At 36.8% G+C, this 27,920-nt stretch overlaps 1 protein-coding gene across 5 annotated transcripts in view; it reads left to right on the top strand.

Moving 5' to 3' along the window:
- The window catches only part of GNAS (GNAS complex locus), a 161,783-nt gene that overhangs the window by 79,289 nt on the left and 54,574 nt on the right, over nucleotides 1–27,920 (top strand). For all 5 annotated transcript variants that reach the window (XM_069804285.1, XM_069804310.1, XM_069804295.1 and 2 more), the window contains exons 3-4: nucleotides 22,619–22,673; nucleotides 22,759–22,878. In XM_069804285.1, coding sequence (XP_069660386.1) covers nucleotides 22,619–22,673; nucleotides 22,759–22,878 — 175 coding nt within the window. The remainder of the gene's footprint in view (nucleotides 1–22,618; nucleotides 22,674–22,758; nucleotides 22,879–27,920) is intronic.

The raw sequence follows: 27,920 nt of genomic DNA, 5'->3' as shown, positions 1-27,920 counted from the left end.
CTGGTGGTGGTAGGTTATTTGTTGCTTTAATGTGAGGACTAAAACCAATCCTAGGTAATTCTAGGTTTAAGGATAAATTGAATTAATGAAGGCATACAAAAGAACTAACTTGGACATGGTTAAAATACAATGAAAAAATATCCCAGTGTTATGCAGTGGTTTTACTGCGTTCAACATCTAAGGTTTATTTGTGCTGAACTAAAATTTCTTCTGACATACTGCAGCTAATAGAGGTAATTTAGAGATAGAAAAGTAGTCTGTGTGTGTGATGTGTATACAAAAACTGTTTGTAGTGGTGGTATTTTTATCCTCCTCTTCTAAGAGAAGACGACTGGTCCTAGTCCATGGTTTTTTGTAATGCATAAAATGTGTGGATTTTGGCAGCTGTCTTTTGCCTCTAGTCTTGTAAGTAGGTTTGTCCATGCAAGATGCATGTAATTACTATATATATGCGATGCGCTAGCTGCTGCACCAGTATTGCCACGTGAACTTAGTTGCCCTTTTTTATATGTATGTTCTCTGTATACCTAGTTTTAAAAGGGTAAATATTATAAACTGGTTGCTCAAGAGAAGTATGCTATAAAAAAAGTAATAAGCACGTCAGTAAAAGTGTTGGAGGTAGTAATAAAACTGCACTATAATCCTTCTACCAATTTATTGAACTCTAACTATTGTTATCTATGACAATTAACTGCTACACATTGTACAATAACCCGTTGTGTAGTAGTTGTATATGGAATGGTACTCAATATGACTGCAGTGCCTTAAACTTTAGGTTTTCAATGCGTCATCTAATTTGACAGCATTTGCAGTTTGCTTGTTGCTTTTCTCTTTTTGTCTCACTTTTGTTTCGACAAAAAAGGACACCCAGTTACTTTGTGGAGAACATCTTTGTCACAAAAATCAATGTCCTTTTTGCAAAATGAAAGTAAACACATGACTTATTTCAGATTTTTCTTCAGTATCGTTAAAAAAAATAATACTGCAAAAGGTGGTAAATGTTTAAATATTAAAATCTGTACTTCTTGGATTAGATTTTTTAAGAAGCTTCATTTGAAGGTATTACAGAGGTGATTACAATGGAATTGTATCTGAATGTCTCCAGACTTCTGAATTCTCTGTTACCTCTGATGACGAAATCTAATGAATTAAGATTCAGTAGAAGGCAGCTTGCAGGGCCTCTTGCAGTTGGTGCATGTGAAGGAGCTTGGCAGATGCAGCGCATCATCTGCCATCACGTACTTCGTCACTGCTGGAAGAACGGGTTAATCCCCATGCAGAAGCTGCCCGTTTCAGGACCTCCCCACAGCCTGTTTAAGGACTCAGCAGTCATTTATGTGTTGTAGGGATTAGTTGGGTGTGAGTACAGAGGTGTGGGTTCGGGCAGCATCTGAGCTGGTGCAGGAGCAGCCATGAAGGGCCGCAGGTACTCGCCAGCAGCCTGCATTTCGGACCTCCCTTAGCTCGTGGCGTAAAGGATCCATTATGTGTGCGGGTGCCTGCTGAAGCACTTGTCACGGAACCGTAACATGGGACTCCTGTGTGATGCTGGGTGTTCAGGGGTGTTTTTGATTCCTAGAGCAATTTGCGTGTGCTTAATGTTCACTAAAAGCTGGGTTGTGTAAGCTCAGGAGTGCAGCTCTAAATATTTTGGAAAGTTGCGTAGTGGATGTATGATACTAAGTAAGGTAAAATGATAAAAGGATTGCGTCTCATTAAATACAAGGAGTCCCTTTTAGCCTAAGGTTTAAATTTTCTAAATTCAGTCTTCCAGAAGGTGATCGTTTATGTTCAAAAATGTTCCAATATGTCCTCAAACTGTTGAGGAGTTAGAAGTTGAGACTACAGCGTTTTTAATTCAGTTGCCTGTTGCCTTGGCACGGAGGTGGAGTTTATATATGCTGTTGTAGCCAGCGTCCCTTAATTCCGAGAAGGTCTTTAAAATGGCAAGCAGTTACGTTTGAAGTTTGGATCTCATGATGTCAATACAGATAAGTAGTAAAATGTTCCAGGGTGTGGTGATACTTAATCATTAATGATTGAGACTTGGGGCATTTCCTGAATATTAATGTTGGATATGAATGTTGATTGCCCAAGGCAAAATTATTACCCAGTTACTTATTCTCTCCCCTCTCCTTTTTTATCGATTGCTAATGCAGAAATGATAAATGCATAGTTAAGTCAAACATTTTTTGAGTATTCTCTGAGGCACGGTGATCTAGACAGAATGCTTTCACTACCTTCATACCTTGCGGATTGCATAAGTATCATGTAGTGTGAAAATGGTTATTTTAACTTTTTTTCCCCTGTAGTGACTTAATATGTAGTTACACAACGCAGACTGTAAGTTGTCCGCTGGGATTTTTTTTCCCTCCGAATCACTTGGTAAAATTCAGCCTTGTCACAGGCTTCTGGTTTTGAATGATGAAGCTGATGGAGAATTTGCTCTAATTGTGAAAGTGTAACTGCCACTAAGGGTAAACGGATTCAATGCCACACCTTGGATGTACTTTAATACTTAATCTACCCCTTAGGAAAGGTTGAGGGTTGACTCGCTAATGTCAGTACAGTACTTTATAAAAAACCTACTCATAAAAATGTTTATGACTAGGTTTACATGATTTACATTTTTAGAAAAAAGTAGCTTTTCTCTGCCAACACTAACTATTAATAACCTACTAAAATACATGACTTAAACATTTCATAAATGTATTTGGAACATGCAGCATATGCAGTTGGTTATGTTGGGTTCTATAGGAGCTTTAAACTCCCGAAAAGTCTTGCTTAATTCCTGCATGACAGTACGTGAGGAGACGCCAGTGAATATCATTATGCTGTAGGTAGATCTGTAGTGTTATCTGATTTCCAGGTAGTAGATTCATAGGGCATTTCTGCATATCACTTGCACATCTTGAAAATATGCTCTTGTAGCTTGTGGGAATAAACTTGGTTTCTCTTTCTGTTAAACTTTTCGTGGAGAAAGATTTTGTAATTCTGCATGTTAAACGTTTCAGAGGAAAGCCTTGCCTTTCTTGCTGTATGTTAGTGATTACTGAAGTGGGGTACATTCTTCCCCTTCTCCTCCCAGTAGCTGGGAACGTACCTGGAAGGAGCGCAGTCTGCCAGGGCCAGGGTCTCAGCAGGAGCCACTGCAGGCACCCTTGTGCCTCTCTGCGGGACAGGCTGAGCAGTTGCTGGCAGGGCAGCTCCTGCTCATCCAGCCTTCCCTCCGACACATGGCTTTTCCAGAGCAGCCCCGGCTCTCCTAAACTGTGTCTCCCCACTGCCTTTCAGCAGCTTTCTAACGGTGTACCTTTCCCCAGGTACAATCTAGCCCGTTCCGATAACAGAAATAGGGAGGAGCAAAAAAGTTTGAGAACTGCTGTTTCAGAAAGTTGGCAAACAGAGCTGAGAACTGTGCCTGCAGATGACTGAGTGAAAGGGCTGTCGTGGTGAGCTGTGCTGCGCTGCTGCAGCAGCCGTACTCGTGACAAGGTTGGCGACATTCAGTAAATTGCTGTTGGACTGCTCTGAAGGGTCAGGTATATAAAAGTACAAGCCAAAGACAAATTTTTCGGCTCTTTATTGAGGCAGGTTGTTCTATTTTTTTTTTTAAATTATTATTATTGTTTTTAAGGGGGGAGGGAGAGAGGAGACGTGCTTTATTTCATCTCTTGTTCCCTCTCTACTTCTTCCTTTCCACCTCACCTTGTGTTTTACCCCTTGGCTGAGAAGCAGCATTTCTTATTTAAATGAAGAAATGTTTCATGTAGTCTGTTTTATATATCTCAAAAGAATATATTTTAGAATTTTACAGATACTGATGATTCGCCAAATTATTTTTAATTTTTTAAATCAAATTTGTGGTACTAAGCACACATTTTCTGTAACACAGTGGCATCTTGGTCTGCTGAAATTTCTAGGCAGAGAATTTCTAAGAATCCATGCCATGCTAGGTTAGACTAATGGTTTGTCACGTCCACAAGTGCCATTTCTGACACAATTGGGGAAAAAGTGTAACAGAAAGATTCGTGGTGATTCTTCTTCAGGTCTCTTGCTAGGTTCTGCCCCTGGCACTTTAGGAACTCCAAGAAGCGAGATTTCGTAACAAGTTTTGAAAATAAGTCACATTCAGTGTGTTTTTCTGTTTCTTTAAAAAGACTAATACTTGAATAGTCTAAAAAGTCCTCATTTTCCTTGGAAGTTTCTTGTTTTCCTTTTTTCATTCTATTGTCCATGAATAGAATGCAAATCTTGCAAATTAGTTGTGCTGCCTGGTTAATAATACCTCTGCATTGGCTGGGACGCCACTGAGGTCAATCAGATTCAGATAGAGCCAAGGTATCTCCAGCTTCTGGGTGCTTTTGATACATTTTTGTTGCAGCCAAGGTAGCAGCTGGTTGGATCAATAATTGTACCCAAGCAATACTGTTTAAGTAATTTGCAGTGTTATAACTTAGAGCAATATATACACTCTCCTGAGATTATTTTCTTCAGCTGTGTACAAGTTTCTCATTTAAACAATATTATTATTTAAAGGACCATATGTTGTGAAAGTAATTGGACAATTATAGCAGAGTGCTATATATTAGCACATTCTGATGTGCTAAGTATCAGCAAATTATTTCTCACATAACTTTTGACCTAACATTCTCATTTGTTATATACTGTCAGTATGAACTGTATCTTTTGCTTTTCTGTTACAGTTTAGAAATGTCAGGTCAGGGCCAGGACATGATAATTGTGCCACTGTCATAGTTTGACTTAAATTACAGCAGTATAACTTCCCTTTTATCAGGGGAAATGATAATAAATGTGCTTATTCAGGTATAATTAATTTCCAATTTTAAGCTCAGTAAAAGGTCATTCTTCTTACTGGTTGAGTCCAAATATATGTAGATGTTGAGTACAGTAAAGTGAAAGTTTCTTCGCTCCATGCATTGTGACTTCCAGACTTCTCAATAAAGACTGTTTGGAATTTTTCTAGTTAATTTGTGTTGCATTGGAGAACGTGCTAATTTGCATCCAGAATGTTTGTCCAAAACATCAGTGAACCTTGCTGGTTCTAAATGGTACTTTCCTGGTTAAATGAATCCTCCTGGTGCCTAAGGTGGGGTTCCCTGGAAGTCCAGGATCGTGGTAGATTGTGGCCTGTGGGGAACGTTCTTCACTTCCAGCATCTCCTAAGCAGATCTAAAAAAAAAAAAAAAAAATTTTTTTTTTTTTAATGTTTTGCCTGAAATGTTTGGGTTTTTTTACTGATATTTTAAATGGGAAAGACTTATTTTGGTGGTATTTGTTTTCAGCAACCTATTTGTTAACTTGAGCAGTTGTTCAAGTCTTTTCTTTTATACCTCATATGTTCAGGCTTAGGTTTGCACAAATGGGAACTGAGTAGGCAATGAATCAGGTTATAGATGTTCTGTATCTACTCTGTGCTCAGTTTGAATATAAATAACTCCACAAGGAGTGAAGACTCAGCCTCTTGGTGTTTGCTGGGAAGTAATCTGCGTAAGAGGAAAATCGTATGGAAAAACTACTCTGCCAACTTAAAAAAAAATTGCTTAGAAAGTACTATCTTGTAAGATTGAACTGCCTGGCACAGAAGCAGATTTTGTAAGGCACATGAGACAAGAAGCTGAGAAGAGAGGTTTTTTGTATCTACCCATCTGCTTAGGGCTGACTTAGGAGGAGTTCAGGAGTTGGTCCCAACCGTATGCCTTAAAACCGTAGTTGCATACTGTATTCAGTTAAGCTTTTGTAACTAGAAATAGCTTGCTGTGACACAGTTAAGGAACTGTAAAATTGAATTGTGAAAGTATTGTTCTCTTTCTATGCAGTTTAAGTGAATGGACATAATTGGAAATGTAATATTTAGGTAAGGGAAATGTGTATCATGTTTTCAGATTAATTTCTACAGCTCCTCTGTAGGAAGATGGGTTTTTTTTCCCTATTTTGTTAAATGTATGGGATTTGTTTACTAAAGCATTTCATCAGTTAACTTGTAGTACAGTTTTACGTAGATTGGGTTAATCCACAGCAAAATTATTTCAGAAGTAGCAGTACAGAAACTTGTGCTTCTTTCAATAAATTAACTCCCAACTTTTCTGTAAATAGAGCCCTAGATGGCTAGAAATAAAATACATATCTTTCATGTCTTTTAGTTGACAGTGTCTTCTAAAGTCAGGCTGGCAAGAAGAACAGGTAGGTCGAAACTGTTGCCTGAAACAATGCTCCCTGATGCTGGCTGAAGAATTTCACTAATGGGTTTAATGTGATGATGACTATATCTGTGCTTGGAAGTAAGTGAGGGTATTTTTGTTGTTGTTGCCTGGTAGTATTTGATGTTTGTTTCCAAATATTTTTCTTGTATCATCTTCACTTCTGATAGTGCAAAACTTTTAATAACTGGAAAAGAAATGAAAAGATTTCACATCATATTAAATATAATTATAGAAATTGGTGTGATACTTTAAAGGCAGCTATTGCCTGATACATGTTGAATTCTGGGCCATACCTCTTGCTGACCTGGTTTCAGGAAAGCCTTTGTGTTACTGTCAGGATCTATTTACTTACTTGTTTTTTATTCAATTTTCAACATTGCCTTCCAGTCTAGGTAGAATATAGAATATGATCTTACAAACTCCAGGTAGAAGACCAGTTTCTGTTTGGCCTTTTTAATTGATTATATCTGGGGGGGGGGTTGTTCTTCCTATCAGCAAAGCAGTTCTCATCCAGAGATTCTCAGCTGCCATGTGAGGGTCTCCCAGTGCTGGCTCCTCTCCTATCGACTCCCAGGTGGGAGGGGAAGACTGCAGAGTAACAATTAAAACCAGTTGACATGTGGCTTTAACCTGTTTTAAGTGCACTGCTTATACAGGTGGTTGCAAACAGAGGTGGTTACAGTGTTAACATGGAGTAGTATGCTCTGCTGTATTTTTTCTAGACCTCTTCTGCCAAACTGACACGGGCGAAGTGACGGTTCTGCTTGGGTTTGCTGTCTTCTTCTGTTTTGATTGCAATTACATACACAAATAAGTATTGCGAAAATATTTTTTTTTCTTAAACCATGGACATGGGAAATGGTTTATAAAGGCACTTACATAAACTCTGCAGAAATAAAAAGTCCACATCATCAGCAGTAAATAGTACTAAAAGATCAGAGTTTGGCCTTGTTACCAGTGTGGTGTAGCCTTTGAGACCAGTTCGGTTTTGGTGTCAAGTTGCTTTTGGAGAACTTCTTTATGCACAAATTTGATTATTTGCACTTTTGTCTTATGCTTACTCTTTCCAGTGCTGGCTTTGAAATTCAGCATGGTTGATCTCTTTTGCATGGCAACTTGATTATAAACAATTTTTGTGTTAGTTCTTGGGCTATTAAGAGAGTAACTTTGCTTGTGTAAGTTTGTCAAGGTGTCTGTAAATACATTGGAATTTTACTGAGTGTATGAGGAAAGTGTGCTGACAGCTACAATTTTAATTTAGTTTTGATGAGTTTAATTTGGCTGTACCTAGAGACTGCATTTCTTAAGACCATAATTTCTTTAAGTGATTTTTCATTCCTGTTACTTTGTGAGGGACTTGGAGGGACTAAAACAGAGAACGCTTTTTCAGAATGTGAAACTGATTGTCCAGAAACACTGGCAATTGCACAAGTAAGGTGAAATGGAAACTTTTCTTCCCGTAATTTTACAGTTTCAGGAGACATACATGGTGTTTGTAACAATAGGGAGATTTTAAAATATCAGAAATCAGATTTTAAAATTTATAGCCTTTTGTGTCAGGAGAGTCTGTGCTTCCTTGACTTCTTTGTTTAATAGTCACAAAAGTTTCCCGTGAGCTGTGTAGGAGGCGTGAATACTTCGGTTGTTCACTTAACAGATATAAACTATACCTTTTTCTTTTATGTTGAGGGCAGCCTGAACTTGATATGAATGACCCTTTGCTATAACTGAGCCAACATTATTGTACCTCAGAGCTTTAGGATTGGAACATGCTAATCTAGAGGGCAAAGTTTTCTGTTCCCTTAGAGGAAAGCGTCGCTCAAGTGAGGTTACAGGAGGTGTTCGAGCAGCTTCGGCGTTGCAGTTACTGTCTGCAGAGGGCTGAATGTCACCTAGTGAAGTGGGGGGGACCTTTCGTAAGAAAAAGCAGGTGTTGGTTTAGACCAACAAGCTTTTTTCTGCTGAAATATTGTTAGAATGATGTTAAGACTTGTGCAAGGTTTTCCCTGCTGGATTCCCTGTTGCGAGCCTTGTTCAGTCCCCAGTCCCCACAGTAGTATTGCATTGTTGTAGCTGGTCTGAGCACTTCCCAGCTATGGTAAGCAATGCAGTCCACGTCTCGTGCAGCCTCGAGTTTTGGCACAGTCTCGTCTCAGTAAAAATGTACTAGTAACATTAGTGATATGGGAGATGCAATATAAATAGCAATGCAGTCAGGTTACTTGGAACTCTGTATGTGGGGGTTTTGATTTTGTGATACAGATGCTTTTTTAATGGAAATAGTACTGAATTTTGCTTGCTTGAATTCTCATTGTCTCATGTTACAATATAGTTGCTTCTTACTACTTAGAAATGAGCAAGTAGTTGTGTGACTGTGGCATTAACAAACCTGTCCTTTATAAACATGATGTTGGGTGTTAATCTGTGAAGCTTCATGTGACCTGTAAGAATAAACCTCATTGTTTAGGGGTAATGGAGCTAGGTGTGTTGTTTCTAGCGAATGATGATAGACTTGCTCTGTTGAGGTTTACCTGCTCACTGACGCTTGTGCTACGTGTAAGGGAAGATCATTTAACAGTGATTGGGACTTCAGAAACAATATTTTAAAACCATCCTGAATAAAGAAGAAACTGCTTTGAATTCCAGTTTGGAACAGAATCAAACAGTGTCTATGTCTGAATCTAGAATAACAGAGCCCTGGTTAACCAGTATGTTGCTGGAAGCTGTGAGGACAGTGAACTTCACAAGATGAAGTACCTTCCTTATTTTAAAGATGGGAAAATGTAAAAGCATTGGCCACACTAACCTGAAATAAAGATGACCTGAGCTGGGAGTTGTGTGTGATGCTGAGGAATTCGCTCAGAGAAGAGTAATGCTATGTAGATTTTTTTGGAGGCATGGGGTGTGGTGTTTTGGGGGGTTTTTTTGTTTGTTTTGGCTTGCTTTTTGGCTTCTGGTATATAGGAGCCTAATATGGTGCTTTGACCTCCTAAACGTTTTTTTTGTTGGTTTTTTTTGGTTTTTTTAGAGAAAAGCTTACTTCTGTCATAGTTACTCTGAATTGCCTTTTGGAGACATAGTCACTTTGCCTCCATTCCCTTATCTACAAGGATAATAAGCTTGTGCTGTCACACAGTACTGCTGTGATAGATGTATACAAGTGAAGTAGAAGTACTAGAAGACAGATAAGCTCATTTGTTATACAAAAATAATTATAAAAAACTCTATTGTGATAACTTAAAAAGCATTTTAAGTTAGAAATTGTCAGAATTGTTATTAAAACTGTTAACAGTAATAGCACTACAAAATGCGTTAATGTACCGCACTAGAGACACTGTTTTAGTAAGCTGAGAATTCTGGCAAAAATTAGAGACTCTGCAGTGACATAGATTCAAAGCATTCTCTTTTTGAATTGTATTTAAGGGAATTTTAAAGTCCCCTGGTAGTGTACTTCATTTTCTATAAATTCCATCTAATAAGTAGTAGTATATAATTCCCTTGCTGAAGATGTCTCAGAAAACATAATCCACAGAAAAGCTATTTATTTTTGTGTTCTCTTTGGTGCATGTTCACCAGCAAGTTAAAAAAAAAAAATTAAGGAAAAAAAGAACAAGAAGAAAAGGAAAAAAAAAAATAGCAAAACCCAAACCTAAACACACATTTGTTCTTAATCATACTTGTTGACAAATCAAGGAGTGAAATAGCTGTATTAATTTTAGGTTCTATTAGGAACAGTCAAAGCAAAAACTATACTGTACCAAATTTTGAGTGGTAGCAATCAGGGAGGGAATAAATTTTAGTTTAAAGGTCTGAGACAGCATTAGAATTAAGACAGACCTACAAGTGATGGTCTTGCATGGCCTTCGTTTTCCCTGCTCTTGAAAAGAAGTTTTGAGTTCCCCTAATTTACACTGCAAGAAAAGTACAACAGGTTACCTGCTGCTTTGTTTTTATATCCTATGGTACACTTATGTGATACGATGGGGAAGAAAAGACAAATAATAATCAGCTTCAATTTTATTCCACTCTAAAGTGAGGAAGAAGTTTGGAATTCTTGAAATGTTTGGCAGAAGAGATTTGTTTTCCAGTTAGCCATACATTTCCCTTCCACATTTGTTATTGGCTGGGGATTTGGTAGTAAGCAGACAGAAACTGTAACATTACCTTTGGTATGGGGGGGTAGAGTTGGTCCCTGGGTACAGGAATCATTTAATTGCCTTTTACTTCTTCTCCATTGTTTGTTTCAGAGCAGATATTAATTGATATTATATTAGAAGCTGTTAGAATTCACTGTACATTTGGGACAATATGGCTATATAACCAAAATTTTTCTGGAGCTTTTCCAGCTTAGGAGTACAGGGATAAAACTAGATGATTCTTATGTGTTACTATTTAGTGAGACTGATTTGATCTCCTGGAAGATGTCTGTAAAGGATTTTTCAAATTGTTTCATTCTCTTCTTTTTCAATAAAACTGTTTTCTAAAACTTGGTAACAATTTTTGGAGCCATATTCAGATAAAACAAGATCCAGAATTTTCTGGTGAGTAGTTGAGAGATCAAGTCAGTCACCTGTGATTTATAGAAGCTGTCCTAGCTTGAAATTCGCAAAGCAGGTGTTTTGGTTTTTTTTTAACATCCTTAACATTGACTGTATAAAATATTTTAAAGAAATCATATTTTTACTTAAAAACACCTGAACTTGCCACACATTATACGTGTACAAGAGAGGCACGCGTACAGCTTTGAATATCCAAAATAATTGATGTTACAGAGGAGTTACTGAACTGCTAAGCCAGTTACAGTTGAAACTGTGCTATGCTGATGTCTGTACAGGCAAGCTTACATTTGAAAGGCTGTAGTACTGATGTTTTCAAACAAGTGTAACTAGTAGCAAAGCTTTTGGTCTTTTCTGCATTAAGACTGCTTAACTGTGATCCCCTCTGTTTCAAAGCACAGTGTGATGGGCATAGGTGACATATGGCCACAACACAGAGCTGTCAGAGAAAAAAGAAGGGCAAACTAAAGATACATGGACATCTTGCACATGAGAACTTGCATTGTATTTTATCTTCAAAGACTGCAGAATAACTCGCATCTCTGTTTACATAAGCAGAGCTGTGTTCAACTCATGGTAAATGTTGCTTCCAAAGCTTTTATAACTTAATTGTTCAGTGGAAGAATGCTGTTTTTTCTTCGAATAACATAGGCCGTGCAGCATTCTTAAAGGTTCTGCGCATTCTGGCCCCTATCCATCACAGTACTTAAACCATGAGTAGCCCTATTAAAGTTGATAGAATTACTCATGTGCTTAAAATTAAACATGTGCTTAAGTGCTTTGATGGATTAGAGCCAAAGTTGTCAGCACCTTGCCTTGTTATTTGTTGTGTTACACCTGCCTCCCTGTGCACTAGTCTGGATCTTTAAGGGACAGATTTTCAGATTTGCTCATTCCAATATGTAGTTACTCTGTGTTGTAAAAATGAGTTTACATGCACAGTCATAGTAAATTCATACACTGTCTGGAAGTATAAACACACAACTACAACTCTTGAAATCTAACAGTACTTGACAAATTTCACAAGATTTTTTTCTGGGGATTTCAGCGGGAATGTTGTGCTAATTGTTTACATGGAAACATGACATCCGTAGTGTTTTTCACAAAACTAGCTTTCTATTGAAATCTGGATTTTAATAAAGTGTATAATGGAAATCACCATTTAGAAACAACAGCACACTGTTACGAATGACTGTGAACTGGAACTTCACAAAAGCTAAGTCAGTAGGGGCTGTTCTAGTTTCTGCTGATAATGCTGAGTTTGTAAGCATTTAGGCAATTCTTTAAGGCTTATAACTAAAGTTACATGTACCAACTCTTCGTCCTTGGAGATAACTGTGGAAATCTTCCTTGATTCAGACTTTGTCAGTGGTACAAATTCCAGATCTACAGCTGTAGAGAAAATAGTTGATTCAGTGAAAGCAGTCCAACGCTGCCGTAAGAAATGTATGGTGGACTAAACTTTCAATGTTAATATCTTGCTGAAATCTAAGGTCATCTTTCGGTGACAGCTGCATAAGTTTAATAAACAGTTACTGTGTTCCTTTCCAAATTGTCCCCCCTGGTTTTTGGGTGCTGAAAGTCTACATTCACTGCCTTAACTGCTTTCCTCTTCAGACTGTCATTCTGAACTCAGGAGGCTATCTATACTAAATCCTGCAGCATTTAGGAAATATAAAGGTTGGGGTCATTGAGAGTTCAATTGAATTTAAAAAAAAATAATGGGAAAAATGGTGAAATATGTTAGATAATTATTTTTTGAGTGAAGCAAACGCAAAATTTTCAGGAAAATGCAGTCATGTTGCAGGTCATTTCACAACGAAGGGGAAGCCTTCTTTGCTTCATTCCTTGATTAATATTTGGAACTGAGTTTTAAATTGAAATTAATAGTTGAGTGAATATTTCATGGTGGAATGTGTACTTTGAATTTTCTGTCCTAACTCACAAATGTTTGGGTTTTTTTAACTATCAATTGGTAGCAAATAGCTCTTTGCAGGTACCTGTTGTTAACTGTTACTGATCAGATGACTCAATGACACTTTGTATTTGCCCTGATCAGATGTATCTAAGAATTTCTGTGATCAAATAGCACTTAAATTTGAATCTTTGTGAGCACATGTGCATTTGAATATTGTAGTAATTTTCCCAGATGTTATGTTAGCAAACCTTGATTGCACACAAATTTTTTCTGAACAGCTAAAGTGTATGTCCCCAATAAGCAAAAAAAGTAGCTATTTCAGTTGTTCTCTTAGTGGAATTGGAAAGCTCTGTTATCACAGTCGAAGCTCTTTGTGTATTTTAGTGGCCTTTAGTTGTATTAAAGGAAGAAATTGGAAAGGTGGAGTGAGAATAAAAGTAGGTAATTCAGACAAAAGTTACAGTGATTGCTTGTAGAAACATGTTTTGTAGAATTTACCTTGTCTCCAGTAGGGCACCACATTGTACAAATTTCAGCCTTCCCCTTTTTCTGTTTCTGTTGTGCTGTTGTCCTTTTGACATCTGTGTCTTACCTGCTAATGTGCAGGGGTTTGGATTAAAAACCTTGGGTTTTGTCACTGTTAGAGGCAAGCCTGTCTTCAATATCACGTGTTAGAAGTGTTTCAGATGATAGTGGACATCATAATCACTAAAAAAATAAGAGATTTTCAGGACTGGCCGTCTTCCACCTGTCTTGTTACTGTCTTCCATACTGCATTGCATCTTGCCTGGGCTGGTCTGTGTGTATACTTATTTGGCATCCAGTGTTCCAGCCATTTTTATTTTAGGGCTTCTTTCCATTTAATATTGACACTTAGCCAGCTGTGTACTTTTTTAGTTTTAAGCAGCAGTGAGGTCATTAGCCATTATAGGAGCTATTCCTCTCATTCTTGTACGCAAACCCCTGAAGAGCTTTGGGATGTGATTGCCCTCTTTGGAAAGCTTCATACCTAGTCCTGGCTGAAGAAATTACTAGCATACAGACATTCACAAAACAGTGTCAGAGCAAATGAAACTCATAGGGTGCTCATCAAATCAATGTTTCAAAGTTCAGACAACAGTACTTTGAAAGTGCCTGAAAACTAGGGTGAGAACAAGACCCCCAGTAACGCTGCCATAACCTGCCTGTATTTTAAAGCAAAGTCTCTGCAGTACCAAGGATGAATCGATGAACAGTACAGCAAATACCCCAGTTTTAACAGAAGGTGCTGTTGATCCATGTATACTGCAGTGTCTGGTCAGCATGTACTCACACGACAGTATTTTTTCTGGACATGAAGAGATCAATAGACCCAATCAGGTCACTCGGGAGACCCTAGTAGATTAGGTCTGCAGACAATTTGAAACAGCAGAGAGTAAACTATGTCCTGAGAGGTGTCAGGTGCTGTATTTCAGTGCTGTTGCACAGTTGGACATAAATGTTTCAAAAAGGTGATGGCCAATGTGCATGTTTCCTTTTTTTCTGTGTTAATGACTGCACTCACAGAGCTAAAAAAAAATAAATTTAAAAAAATGTCTTTGTGCTTCCTGACAGCAGTTTGAAATGGTTATCTCAAAATAGTGAATTGTACGAGGCAAGATGATTCAGCAAGTTTGACTCGAATCCTATTCCTGCTGGTTCTGAGAGATGTTCTTCTGTACCAGAAAAGAATGACAAAGTGTACTCTGAAGACTCTAGCCTTGTTAATTATTGTATCAAGCATCTAGAGAGAATACTAAACTTTTGAGGACACCTTTTATTGTAATACGCTTAATTACCTGTACTCAGAGCAAGAAAATGAAACTGCTGTGTTATCCTCTGTATGCATGCCTGAAGAGCTAGAGACCAAGTTTGCAATTTACAAAGGTGTTTAATTGCATGGTATGAATTAAAGGGCCTTTGTCAACCTCATACATCACAGAGCTCTTTGTGAACACTTCTATTTTCATTCCTTACCTAAACTATTGCTAGTTAATTAGCTGAGGTAAATGGAGCAGTATAAGCAGAATTATGCTGCTTAATATTGGGTCTGTGATGGTCTCTTTGTGCCACTTACGGGTATAAAGGGACTGTAAACCAGTTAAACTGGTTTTACATAAGAATCTGCAAAGCAGAAGGGGAGCCCCAAGGTGGCTTAGAGCCAGAATAGCATCTCTGTGCCACATCCAGCTGGACAGATGGTATGAGGAGGGTGCCATGTGCCTGGGCTGTTCCTGCCTGCCGGAGCAGCCTTTGGGACAGAGCCATCAGGTGTGCATCCCGCCACCCTCCTGGCTCCTTCAACTTCATCAGGAGCCAAACCTGCCCGCAACCAGTCTTAGCATCAGAGGGCCATGGAGGTGGATTAAAGTTACTCTTTAACCTTTACACCTGGGATGACACAATGAGCACAGGTAAAATAAACCTAAACACTGAGTTTATTAGGCTTATATTTAAGGATGCTTTTTTTAGAGTTTTATAGTAATGTCATTATGGTACTGTTCCATAAGATAAGAAACAAGTCACACCCCTAGCCCCTAACACTCCAGTGTAAATAAAGATCAAAAATAACATCATCTCTGCTTTCACAGAGCTGTGATACGTTTTTTATCAATGCTTCAGTAATTTCTATTTCTTGCCTTTTAACTTAGAGTATGATTCTGTCATTCCATAAATAGCAGGTATCTCTTTGCGCTTACATTTCTTATCATATGGTCATCTATTTATGACCACATAGATGCGCATGTAGCTCATGGAGGTAAATATTGTAATGTATTAAAACAAGCAACAGTAAAGCAGTTTATAGTGCTTTTTCCAATATTTAAAAGGGAACTTGTGAAAGCCCTGTATATATTGTCTATTCTATATATTGCATCATGTGTTTGTGTGTGTGTGAAAGTGATTATGCTTCAGGGGATAATTGAACTAAGGTCTCCCAAATCATTTAGGTCACAATTAGATCTGTCCAACATAATTAATTTTTAACCGTGTCTTTAAATCAAAGTGTATTGTGACAAAATTGTTCAACCTGCTGGGTTTTTCTTTTTCCAAAGGGTGTTATTTACAGAGAAAGCAAATAGTCCATCCTCATAGCTGGTCTTTTTCTATTATTATTATTACTTCTTCTCACAGTGAAACCTCTTTGGTAGCTAGATGGTACAATTTGTTGTTACCCATATATACCCAGAATGTCGGAGAAATAAACCCAAGAATCTTCGAAGTGAGGTAGATGTTGGGGGGAAAAGGTGGTGTAAAATGAAGACCATAGTATTAAGGAGGGGAAACTATATTTCTGCATCCAGCAGGAGCAAGGGTCTGTTGCTTTCAGTGAGATGCTTGATACGTACGTGGTCAATGTTACCCGCATGGCATTCACTATGGAGAGTGCTTTAGATTACATTTTGTCAGCTAGCTATGCCTTTGGGTAACTTTATTTCATCTTACAGGGTGACAGAGTTATCAAGAACAAAGTATTAATGTGGTTAGAAAATCTCTTTCAATTCTGCTGCAAGTGAGGACCCAACTAAATCATATTTCCTGTCGGAAGCAGTACAGAGTTACTGCTGCACTGCTGATGCATGGTAGCTCTTACCCCATGGTACTGCATGTGCTTGTCCTTTTTGTTCTTGAACAGTAGAAAATAGAAAATCTCTTTGAAGTTGGCAAAATTACTGAGGTATCTCTGTGGTGTGATATAAATGAAGAGTTCAATTTGCAAATTATATTCAGTGGTTTTTGCTATTGCATTTTAGCAGTTTTGTCTGTAAAATTGGTATTTTGTCATAGGTCTAAGATGAATTATTTCAGCTTCACTCTGAATAGGCACCTATTTTCCCCTGTTTTTAAGTGCCTCTAACTTGGCCTCTGCCCTCTTTGCCATTCTAGCTGTTATATTTTGAGATAATTGTCATGTTGTTTTGTTAGAAATAACCCAGGCTGCTAAACCAAATTTATCTTATTGTTGAATTGTAAAGTACCGCAGAATTTTTGTAATGTGGATTGGTAGCAAAATCTTAATTGAACTTCCTTACTTGTGGTCTTGTGTCTGAAGATGTTGACTGCACTTCTTTGTTTTTATGAGGTGGATTGGCAGGTAGTGCTGTTTGCATTTTTGTTAACTTCCATAACGTGCAGTAAACAAATTTTAATGCAGATTTTATGGAATGTTTATGAAATCCATAAGCATGTTTCACTGCATCAAAGACACCATATTTAGATGAATAGCTATGTTTAAAGCCCATGTGCCTGTGAAGTGTATGACTGCCTGTCAAAGAAGTGAATTGTGTTTTAAAATGAAATTGATGTATTAACTTTTCATTTGCTTTCAATGTGTAGCTGCAATGGGCTTTTGAAGGTGAGCAGAAAGGGGACAGCCCGTGGCTACTTCCCTGTGTGTTCATGATTGTTGGTAATACCTGAAAGCAAACTGAGATGCACCTGTGTTGAAACACAGCAATGTCATTTTCTCCTACAAAAAGCCAAAGGCAAATTAATTGTTTTGTAAGATTCTTATTCTGGCTCTTATACTTGCAAGTTGATTCACTTAACTGGCAGTGCTTTGCACAGGCAGGGGAAGCTTTTCACTAGATAGAATTGTTATGTCAGCAAGTTCAAGAGTGAGCAAAGTTTGACAGTGCTTCAGAAATAAAGGTAATTTATGTATTATAACAATCACTGAAGGTGATAGAAGTCAGACTGTTTACAACCTTATAAAGAAGACAAAGGCTAACGCTTTTTATTAACATTATGTGATTACATTTTAATATGCCCTATTAAAATGGTCTATATATACTCTCCAGGCATGTACATCTTACAATACAAGTTTAAAGAGAAACTTTCTGCTTTTTTTATTATTTGCAACAGCATCGTGAGAACTACAAAAAATTGGGAAACATAATTAATAAAGAACATTTTAACATGGTTTTGGGGGTTTTATATAATGCAAAGCCAGTCATTCGCTTGGTGTGCTCTGCCCATGCTGTTACATACCCTTCAGGATTTTAGACAAGCTCGCTTGTGGTGAAATAATGTATACACACTATTAAATTGCAAACCATTATGTGGCATTATTTGTTATGTTAAGGCTGCACCTAGGCTATCATGTGTTAAAAGACAAACTGAGAAAGAAAATGACGTTTTGCAAAAATGAAAGGTAGCATTTATATCTGCAATATGCAAAGAACGTTCCAATATTTTGTATTCACATTGTAAGTATTCATGTTCCAGGGTATGTTCCTTTTTTAGGCCATGTTCATAGTAGGATTAATTGGCAATCATCACTGACCCTCATTAAAAGCCTTTTTCTGTTGCATATTATCTGATCAAAGTCTTTTTACTTTCACTCAAATGATGCATTCCACAGCATTAAATTTACCTCTTCACAGTGTTCTTCATGACATGTCTAACATTTGGTTCCTAAAGTATTCCTGCATTTAAAGTGTGGAGTTTCCTGTATAATCAGGGGATTTGGGGGAGATGTGGGGAGGGTTTCCCCACTAACTTAGATAATTAATATATGTTAAAATTATAGTGCTATATTATCATGGCTATCTTTCCTTCTAAAGGGAAAAAAAAATTATTGTTGTTGCTTTGCACTCTCCATGTTTTGGATTTTTTCTGGCTATCTTATCATGGGTTTGTAGGGTTTAAAGAAACATATCATTTCATTTCTGTTCATAAAATCTATCTACTTTTTGCTGGAAAAAAGGAGTAATATGCTACATTCTGATTTAAAACTAGGTAGTTTGTATTTTTCTCTTCAATCTTGCCCGAATTCTGTGCATTGAACAGAACTTTGCAACAAGGCATCCCTGGCTTCTTAACCTATTAGTAGTGACCAATAAATTCAAACTTCTTTGCTTTCAGGAATTTAGATTAATGTCATAAAGGGGTCACAGGATTTAGTACTTCTTTTTTTCTTCTATTTTTTTTTTTTTTTTTTTAATTCTTTAACATGTTTTGTTTTGACCATTCATTTCAGCACTGAATTTCTTTAACTTTTCTACCTGTGAGATGTTTATACTGGGTGAGCTGAATCCTTGGTCCTCTGGAATGTTCTTTTTAAACTGTAAATATTTTTTCCAAGTTCCAAGTAATGGTTTTTCATATTATCTGGAAAGTAAACCAGAAATTAACATTAAAATTAAAATTAAATTAGTTTACTTTCTGATAATGTTTGGTAGTGTGTTCATTGCATGTAAGATTTGACAAAGTCTAAGTAAAAATGTTGCCATTTTAATACTAAAGCTCAGCCACAGGTGGAGAAGTTCTTTACTAAACACTGATTGGATTTGTTTTCAAGGAATATTTGATTTTCCTGACCTTTTTTGTCATTCTGATTTCATGTTATTTGAATTAAAATCTCATCTTTTTTTTTTTTTATAGTACCTAAAATAGACTTTATTAGTTTTCCTGAAAGCTATGTGCAGCTTTGCTTTGGCCCATTTAAATATTGAAAACAGCAGGATTTGAGATTTTTCTTATAATCCTCAACTAATAGAGTTTAATGCTTTGTTTGGCCTACCCTACACAGCCTAAGCAAAAGTTTTAAACAAGATTAAAAATATGACCTTATTAACCTACAGCATCTAAAGATACAGAACAGGCCTGCAGAGACAGCAGTCGTTCATTAGGCAGGATAGCATGGTGCTATTCCCAATCTCCTCAGTCTGTTCCAGAGGAAAACATTTTGGCTGCCCAGCTTTTTTCTTTAGTAGTTTTGGCCATCATGCTGGCACCCAGGAATAAGAAAGAAAAAAGCAAGAATCTGTTTCTAAGTTGGATATTCAGTCTTCATGGTTGGGGAAAGTAAGTTCAATTACTTGTGGAAATTTGAGGTGCAACCTGTCTGGGATTTCTCAAAAACAATTCAAGCAGAGCTAAGGGACAGCAGAGGTGCAGCTTAGCTTTTGTTTACTGTACTTCATTAGTCCCTGAATAAAATGAGTTTCACCTTTTGTTTTTTGAAGAGAAGTTACAGTAGTATCTAAGCTGTTGGATGGGTGATTGATGAACATGTTGCATTCCAGAAGAATAAAGTATCTCATTGTCATGGAAAATTTATGCTTAGTAAACATTATAATGACATGATACATTCATTGCTGTGTAATAAGATTCCTTGTTTACTGGGCATGCTATAGGGCTATGGCAACAAAACCAGAAATAGGAACTATGAGTATTCTTGTTGTAAGGATGATGATGGTTATCAAGCTGTTTGTTGCTTGCTGTAGCTCTACATCACTCCATATTCATTATCGCTTTGCAGTGCCACTAGTAGCGTGAGGATCAGTGAAGAGGTGTAAATGTGAAAGTTTGACTAAAACTTATAATAAAATTAATGTGGTTTATTGTATGGTATGGAAGAGTCAGGTAAATGTGCATTTAGCTGGTGCTTTGAGACAGTTATCTCCAAGTGTTCCAGGGGAGAGAATATAATTATAGTTTGCTTAAAAAACAAACAAAGAAAAAAACCCCACACATAAACACCCCCCCAACAGAAGACTCTCTAAACTTCTGTCTGTCTAATGATGTTCTGAAACAAAGCAAAATGACTGAATATTTTTTCTCGACTTAATGCTTTAAAAATACTGATATCTTGCTTAACTTTCAGCATATCAGTTGCCCTTTTGATCTCAATAGGGTGGAATCTGGATACATGTTCATTAAGTTCAAGACCCAGCTGAAAATTGGAGGCAAAATGAAGCTAAATTGCTTACACTGTTATTGATAAACATTTCCTGCTTTCATACCATTTATTTTTTTTAATAAAGGAACATAATTTTGTGTCTGATGTTTTTGCAATCATACGTGCACTATCTGAAAAATACAGTACTTGTACACCTACCGTAAGTCTTGGTTTGTGGAATGGAGAATTTCTTAAGACCTGGGGCAATAGAAAACATTGAAGATGGGAAGGAAGAGGGTGAAAAGGCCTCAGTATTTCCTCTCTTTTCCTGTCTTATTTATTTTCCTTAGTTCAGTGCTTTTGGCCTTTCTTGGCTCACTGCCTTGTTCCCATCACCAGTGCCAAATCCCAAAAGCAAAAAAATGGTAGCCTTCAGGAATAATGTGGTCTGTAGGTAGATCAAGAAGTCTAGGGAAACCAAGAATTTACATCTGATGATTGATCATTTAATTTTCTTTCTGCATCAGGCTTCACTGACCTTCCTCGCCCTGACCCACAGTTTTGAGAATATATGCAGTGGTCAGTGATGAGGAGCTGACGTTTAGGGATAATTGCGTTTCTGTTTGGTAGAGTTCTGCTGCTGATTCAGACATGTTCTCTACACAGCTAAGTCATCCTGAATGAGCTGATTTGATGCTGCTGTTTGCTTTCCATCTGTAAGAGCAGCACTTGCATGCAACCACGCTTTCACAACTGTAGAATGTATAGTAAGATCCTCCACGTCTGTATCTAAAAGGCAGCGTAACATGCAGCTGGCATGGTGGTGTTTTCCTTGACCCTATCTTTTACAAAAGTTGCATTAATCTTTCATTTGATAACCAAAATTCCCACCAGTCTTGGATGTCTGCATCTGCCTTATTTAATCAGTACTTTTTTTTTCTGCTGTTCTTCTGCCTTCTTGATTGGTGAATATGCTTTCAGTTTCATTTTAGTTGTTGGTTGTGAATAATTATAGAAAGGAAAAAGTGATAAAAAGCATTTGCAATATGAGTACTTAATTAACTCAGTAAAATGAGTTTTTCAAGCTTTGGTCTGTAAGCTGAAAGTGCCAGCAGTACCTTTTTAAAGGGTAAAAAAAAAACAACATACTGTTGGTAGTTTGAAGTCTCTGGGATACTGTGCTGGAAAAATGTTAGTTTTCAAAATGAAAAAAATTAATAATAGTTGGTATAAATATTCAGATAATGAAAGCATTCTGTAAAAACAGTTTCATGAAGATTAAAAGGTCACTAGACAATTTAGCTGGGGTTTTTTTTAGTAATTACATGGCTAACTTGGTTTACCTCAAAGTAGCAATTTTATGCTGCATATAACAAGAAATTAATAATTAAAAATTTTGTCATGGTGCATCACAATTAAGTTAGAGTTTGCGGGCTCAATACTAGTAAGACCTTTAGGATGCTAGTTCCTCGTTACACCAAATGTTTGTTCGTACAGTTCTTTTGATTGCACTGTTTAGCATTGAAAATAACTATTGTCAGATTTGACATAAAATACAATACAAATATAGTAGAGGCAATGTTTTACACTCTAGTTTGCTTCAGCCTGCAGTGCTTTTTAATTTGGTTGCAGTTAATCCCAAATGATAGTGCTTATATAGAGCATTCCAAGTGGTTTTCTAACCTACTCTTCAGCTTGTAGTTAAAAGGTAATTTTACATATTTGGATTGGCCCTTTATTATTTATTTTAGATTTTACATCCAAACTGTTAGTTTTACTGTCTCTGTCAGGTTGAGTTCTCCGCTCTAGCTTTTTCTGCTATGACATAATTTTTGTGTTTTAATTTTTTTGTACTTTGGGATTCTTTGGTCTCCTTTCCTTTGTTTTTACTTTTAATAACTTATCAATTTTTTCTCTATTGTTTCCAGTTCATGCTTTTCTAAATAACTTCAATGTATGTCTAGTATTTTGCATTCAAATGAATCAAAATCGGTTTGATTTTGCAGAATGTCTTAGTCCCAGTCTAAGAGTGCAGTAAGTTTTTATTTAAGCCTAATTAGATACTGATTTATGGATACAAATAGATGTTTACTGTTTAAGTAGAAAAGTTATGAGATATTTAGTCAAGTCTGTCTACAAAAATGTTCGGTAACTGAGAGCACTTTAGTCAATAGTGACAATATATTTTTGATAGAATGCTTTTCTAGTCCATGTTCTGTTTCAAAAAATATTCTGCTTTTATGGCTTATAAATTTAATAATGTATTTTTTCATTACAGGGAGAAGAAAATGAAAATTCAGGATATTAAAAACAATATTAAAGAAGCTATAGAGGTAAACTTAGGAGCTATTGCTTTTAATTATTCAAAGCTAGCTATTTAGACACTTTCTGCAATATTTTATTTTTATTTCTTTGCAGACAATAGTGACAGCAATGGGCAATTTGGCACCTCCAGTTGAACTAGCCAATCCAGAGAACCAGTTTCGAATCGACTACATCTTAAATTTAGCTAACCAGATAGACTTTGATTTCCCACCGGTAAGTAAATAATTCAAATAGGCTGCAGTCATGCTTTTTCGCAAATTGTTACGTTTCACTGCACTGTAGTAAATATTTACAAAAAACAGTGAGCTGCTCTTTGGGAATTACTACAGTAGGTGTCTTTGGTCAGTGCTAATCAAATAAAGTGTATAGCAACACAGCTAAAATATTTAGGCTGATCCTTTATGAACGCAGAGACCCTTATCTAGTTCCTTGTGCTCTACTGAAATCATCTGCAGAATGAAGAGGGACGGTGCTGGCAGTAAAGTTTGGATATTGTTGGGAATTGCCCTGCCCAAAAGGAGTGAAGATACGCACAGCAGTCTGTTGATGATTAGCTGGCATTTAGTGATACTGTATTTCTCTCTTTGGAAGAATAGTAGAGTTTTCTTGTCGATTCAGACATGTTCTCTGACAGCTGTGTCAGCCAGACTTTCTGCGAAGGCTCCACACACTACGTCCTTGCCCCAACCCTCCCAGTCCTAGTTAATCATTCAAAATGCCAGCAGTCCCAGGGTAAATGCAGAAAGTATAATTATTTGGTTGGTGGTATAACTCTGTGCCCACTCACTGTGATTAATTTTTACCGTGTCTCAACTAGGCTAGTAGCAGAAGCCCATGAAAATACAGTTTGTAAACACTGAACTTTTAAGCACTGAGAAGGTATTTTTCACTACTTGCCATGAGGTACCTTATACTTGCAGTAATATAGGAGTGTTTCAAAGCTTGTATTCTCTCTCTGTGCACTGTTCCAGAGGGCTGAGGGTAGAAATTACAATGAAGTATCAAAATCGTGATCCATTTACACCAGAATTTTGTATCCAGCAGTAGTCCGTCCTAGATGCTTGAAAGTGCAAGTGCAAATAGTAGTAAGATGTGGGATAGTTTGCACCGCAGCAAGGTTTTCGTAACTCTGATTTGTAAACATTATTGAACAAGCTAGTCTGTGAAACCAATGACAGTTACCTTTTGCAACTGTTGCTGCTTCTGGGAATTTCTCTGCTTTGGTCAGCCTTTATTAAAAGAAAAAAACAAACAACCAACCAAAACCACATACTTCGTGTGCAAGACAGAAGTCAGGTGCTATTACCAATTAGTTGGAGAAACTGGCATTGTAATCTTCAAATCCAGTAATTTTCAAAGTTCAGCAGGCACAGACAGGTTGATAGAAAGGGGGATGTATGATTCCTCTCTAGCACATAAAATGTAATATTAGTAAATTTATCTTAAAGAATCTTAAATAAATCAGAGATTTTGAGATTTTTAACTTGACACCTCTTTAATTTTGACACTTGACAGTATTATTCATAGGAGTATTTGGTCCCTTCATGGATGATCTCTTCTGCTAGGGGGACAAAAAAAAATGGTGCTTTGAAGATAGTTTTAGTGGAATATTCGAGAGAAAAGACAGTGGCTCCTTACTCCACCCTGTGTGCTCTTGAACTGGCTGCGTGCCCGCAGCTCCTACTGCCCATTGTTTTGTGATAGTTCAGGTTGTGATCTGTAACAATGCTGTAACAAGTTCCTGTGACCTACCTTGTACTGAAATACTTGATTTTCCTTGTCTCTTCTATCTCGGAGGGTTTTTTTTTCTTTTCTTCTATTCAATTGGAATGCAGTTATTTTTTAAAAATTCTTTTTCTTTCCCCTGAAAGGAAGGGGTAATTGTGTAGTGGTAAGTGAATAAGCCAAGTGTGTATAAAAATTAATAATTCAGTATGTATCGTCTCTGGTAGGATACATGGTAGCAAGCCCTTGATGTCTAAAGCAATAGAAATACACTTACTAGTCCATAAATAATTTCAAGTTCAGTGAAGAGTCTTCGATGTGTTGAATGACACACAACTTCAGGAATAACAGTGCTCCAATAAAACTAGCTTTTCTTCTCTGAGCAAAGGTACTCTGTTAAATTTTTAAGCCCTGAGTCTACAGAGGTTTAGGTGTGTGCATAACTTTGACTAGTGGCTAGCTTCATTGGCATGATTAACTAATTCATATGTAAATGTTTGTAGGGTTGAGGTTTTAAACTGGATGATATACATTAGCCACTAGGTTAGGAGCCACTAGGAAGGAGTATTGTTGGCTCCCTCAGCCCTCAGTGATTATATAAACTAATATGTACCTGATTTCCGATTTTGTCTGAATGTAGGTTATAGTCCTTTGGAACCTGAAAAACAACCTGCATTTTAATTGTGTATTTTAAATCAAGTTAAGACCTAGAATGTCCCTAGATGCCAACTCTCAGTGCATGGTATCAGAAATACACGATCCTTCAGTACCTCTATAAGAATAATTTTGACTTTGTTATAAATTAATTAAAAGTACTTTGAAGAAAAATTAATTTTCTGTAAATGAAAAGGATAGCCTTATGCTAGTTATGCTTTATATCTAAGGAAATCTTGATTATTTACTTTCTCCTCCAGAATTTCATAAACTGGCAGCTAAACCTTTTTCTATATAGAGTATTAATGCAGAAGAAGGGAGGGGAATTCGAAGCAATGTTATCAGTACGTGATGCTGTCTGTTTTGAGTTGTAGAACTTGCTTTCTGTCTCTTCCATTTTCTTCATGGGGAATCATATTTCAGCTGTTATGAAGGCATATTTTCCTCAGTGTAATATTTGATGCTGCTCTTCTTGGCCATAGGAAGAACATGAAGGTAGGGAGAAAGAACACTCATGTACCAAGGAGATATTCTTTGAGGGTTCTGAGTACTTAGCGCCATACTCTTTAAAAATACAAGTCTGTTTTGCTTCCCTTTAAATGCCCATTCATCTTTTTCTAAACATTAATTTAGCAAGCTCTCCAGAAGGCAATGCACAGACATACAGAGTTTAGCGCTAGGATTGTGTAGTTTCTTCTCCAGCTACAGGGGTTCTTCTTTACAACGTAAGAGACTTCATCCTTCTTCTGTACATGAAGGAGTAGTTCAAATGAAGTTTAAAGTCCACACCAAAATCTGTGTTTGTAATTACCTGTTGTACAGGAGCTAGAATTCAAGTTTCCTAACAGCAAGGTTCAGTGTAGTGTGAAAGGCAGAAGAAAGTAAAGGAAGAATGTGGGAGCTTTACAGTGTGATGTTAGTATAGGGGTCTGGCTCTACATATCTAGGATTCAAAGATCAACTTTTGTATTCTGATATTCTAATTCTTTTCTTAGTTTGTGTCTCTGTCTGGTTTGCAGTTTTTGACTTACAGGAAATGTGTGTCATTTGTATACAGCATATTGTATTGAATGATAAAAAAAATAATTAAAAAACCAACTCGATTTCAAAACAATGTTGGTACAATGCAATGCTAGGTTAAACATTCCCATTAAAATTGAAAATTTAGGATGTTGGAGATTTATTAATTCAGCACACTTGGTATTAAGCAATTAGATTTCTTGAATACAAATAGTAGCATATGGGGAAAGGAAAAGAGTAGTACTTACTGAAAGGAATTCTGTCCACATAATCATGTTGGCGATTTAAAGTATCGCAATATTTAGTAGATCAAATCTGTAGCTCCTTTTGCAGTCCTTCCGTGTTGTTTCACCATACCGCTATTGGCAAGAACCTAGCAGAGTTTCACTCTCAGAGCCAATGGTCCAATTTGTCTTTGGTATGTTTTCAACAGACAGGTTCTAAAATGCAAATTACAAAAAGAAACCCCAAACTATGTGACTGAAGTGAATTGATAGAGGCTAGGAACATAACCACATTGAAAACCTGCGGAGAATGCTAATTAGTAATATTCCAGGCAAAACAACTAAGTTCATGTTTTTACGTGAAGTATTTTCTGCCTTAGCTTATTGTGGACTTCTAAAATAGCTTGAGGACATAATATCTCCATGGGTAATGGAGTGCTGTTCTGATTTAGTTTTGCAAAATACTTTGCTCCTTTTGGAGGTAAAATCTATTCTTATTAGGCTTGTTGCACAGCCTTTTCTTAGAGCAGAGCAGAATGGAAATAACAGAATTGTAATCAGGTCCATGTAATCTATTGTTATTATGAATAGCACTGATAAATATTGTGTGTAGTATTCTATTTGCATCACTGGGAAACATTCTTGCTAAAATGGCAGGACATTAGATGACTAAGTCTTGCAAAAAAAGTCTAGCCCTGCTACTTTGCATGAACACTGAGAATAACAGGGAGGTCATGCTTTCCATAGAGAATTACTGAAAGCAGAACTCAATTTTTTCTAAAATACTACAGTACCAATTTTTTATGAAAGATTATTATTTAAGGAGGACCATTATTGTTGCCTTTATTCAAGTTGGATTTTTATCATGCGATTAAATTGTCACTGGCCAGCATGATGACTTTAAGCAAAGGAAAAGAAAGTTGAAGAAAGAAAACCTCCAAGTTAATCAAACTGAAGTCATTTGAGACAACTGAAGCATTTAATTTTAATAACGGAGCTGATTGTGAATGCGCATTAGTTAAACCCTTAGAAATGAGGTAGTAATCTGTGTGTTGATGTATTGGTACAGATCTGAAGGCATACATGTAATTACTGCTGCTGGGCTTGTGTTTTAAGATTACCTCATGATAAATAATATTTTTTAAAAAGAATAAATTTATAAGTGATTTAGAAATTATAAAATAAACTATGCTCATAATTGAGGCTCTCTAATGAAACAAGCAGTGGTTTGCTTGAGCAGTAAATTTGAGACCTTGCCCGAGTTTGTGCTAGAACTGCTCTTTTAGTTATCTCGCACTAGCTAAATTTTGTAGGAGTAAATTTTACTCTTTAACTTTCTGTGTAACCAGATTAATACATGCTTTACAGGATCAGTGTGGCGTGTAAGAACAAAGACCTTGCAAATCAAAATTTCAGGCTTTTTTAACAACTATTCCATCAGTTAAAATGGAAAAAAAAAAGAAATTATGCTTGTAGTTGAGGCTTCCTTAATGGCATTTCTATCACTATTGTCCTTTGATGCATTCAGCTCAACACAATTGTGTGTGTATGTTTTCAATGTAAAAAATCAACCTTATAAGTATTTTCAGTAACTCTGACTAGCTGTATATCTGTTTCAAATATAGGGTGATG

Source organism: Haliaeetus albicilla, chromosome 2 (genome assembly GCF_947461875.1).
Source record: "Haliaeetus albicilla chromosome 2, bHalAlb1.1, whole genome shotgun sequence".
Classification (NCBI taxonomy): Eukaryota; Metazoa; Chordata; class Aves; order Accipitriformes; family Accipitridae; genus Haliaeetus; species Haliaeetus albicilla.
Note: the sequence above shows the minus strand (reverse complement) of the source record. Positions and strands in the feature narration are given on the sequence as shown.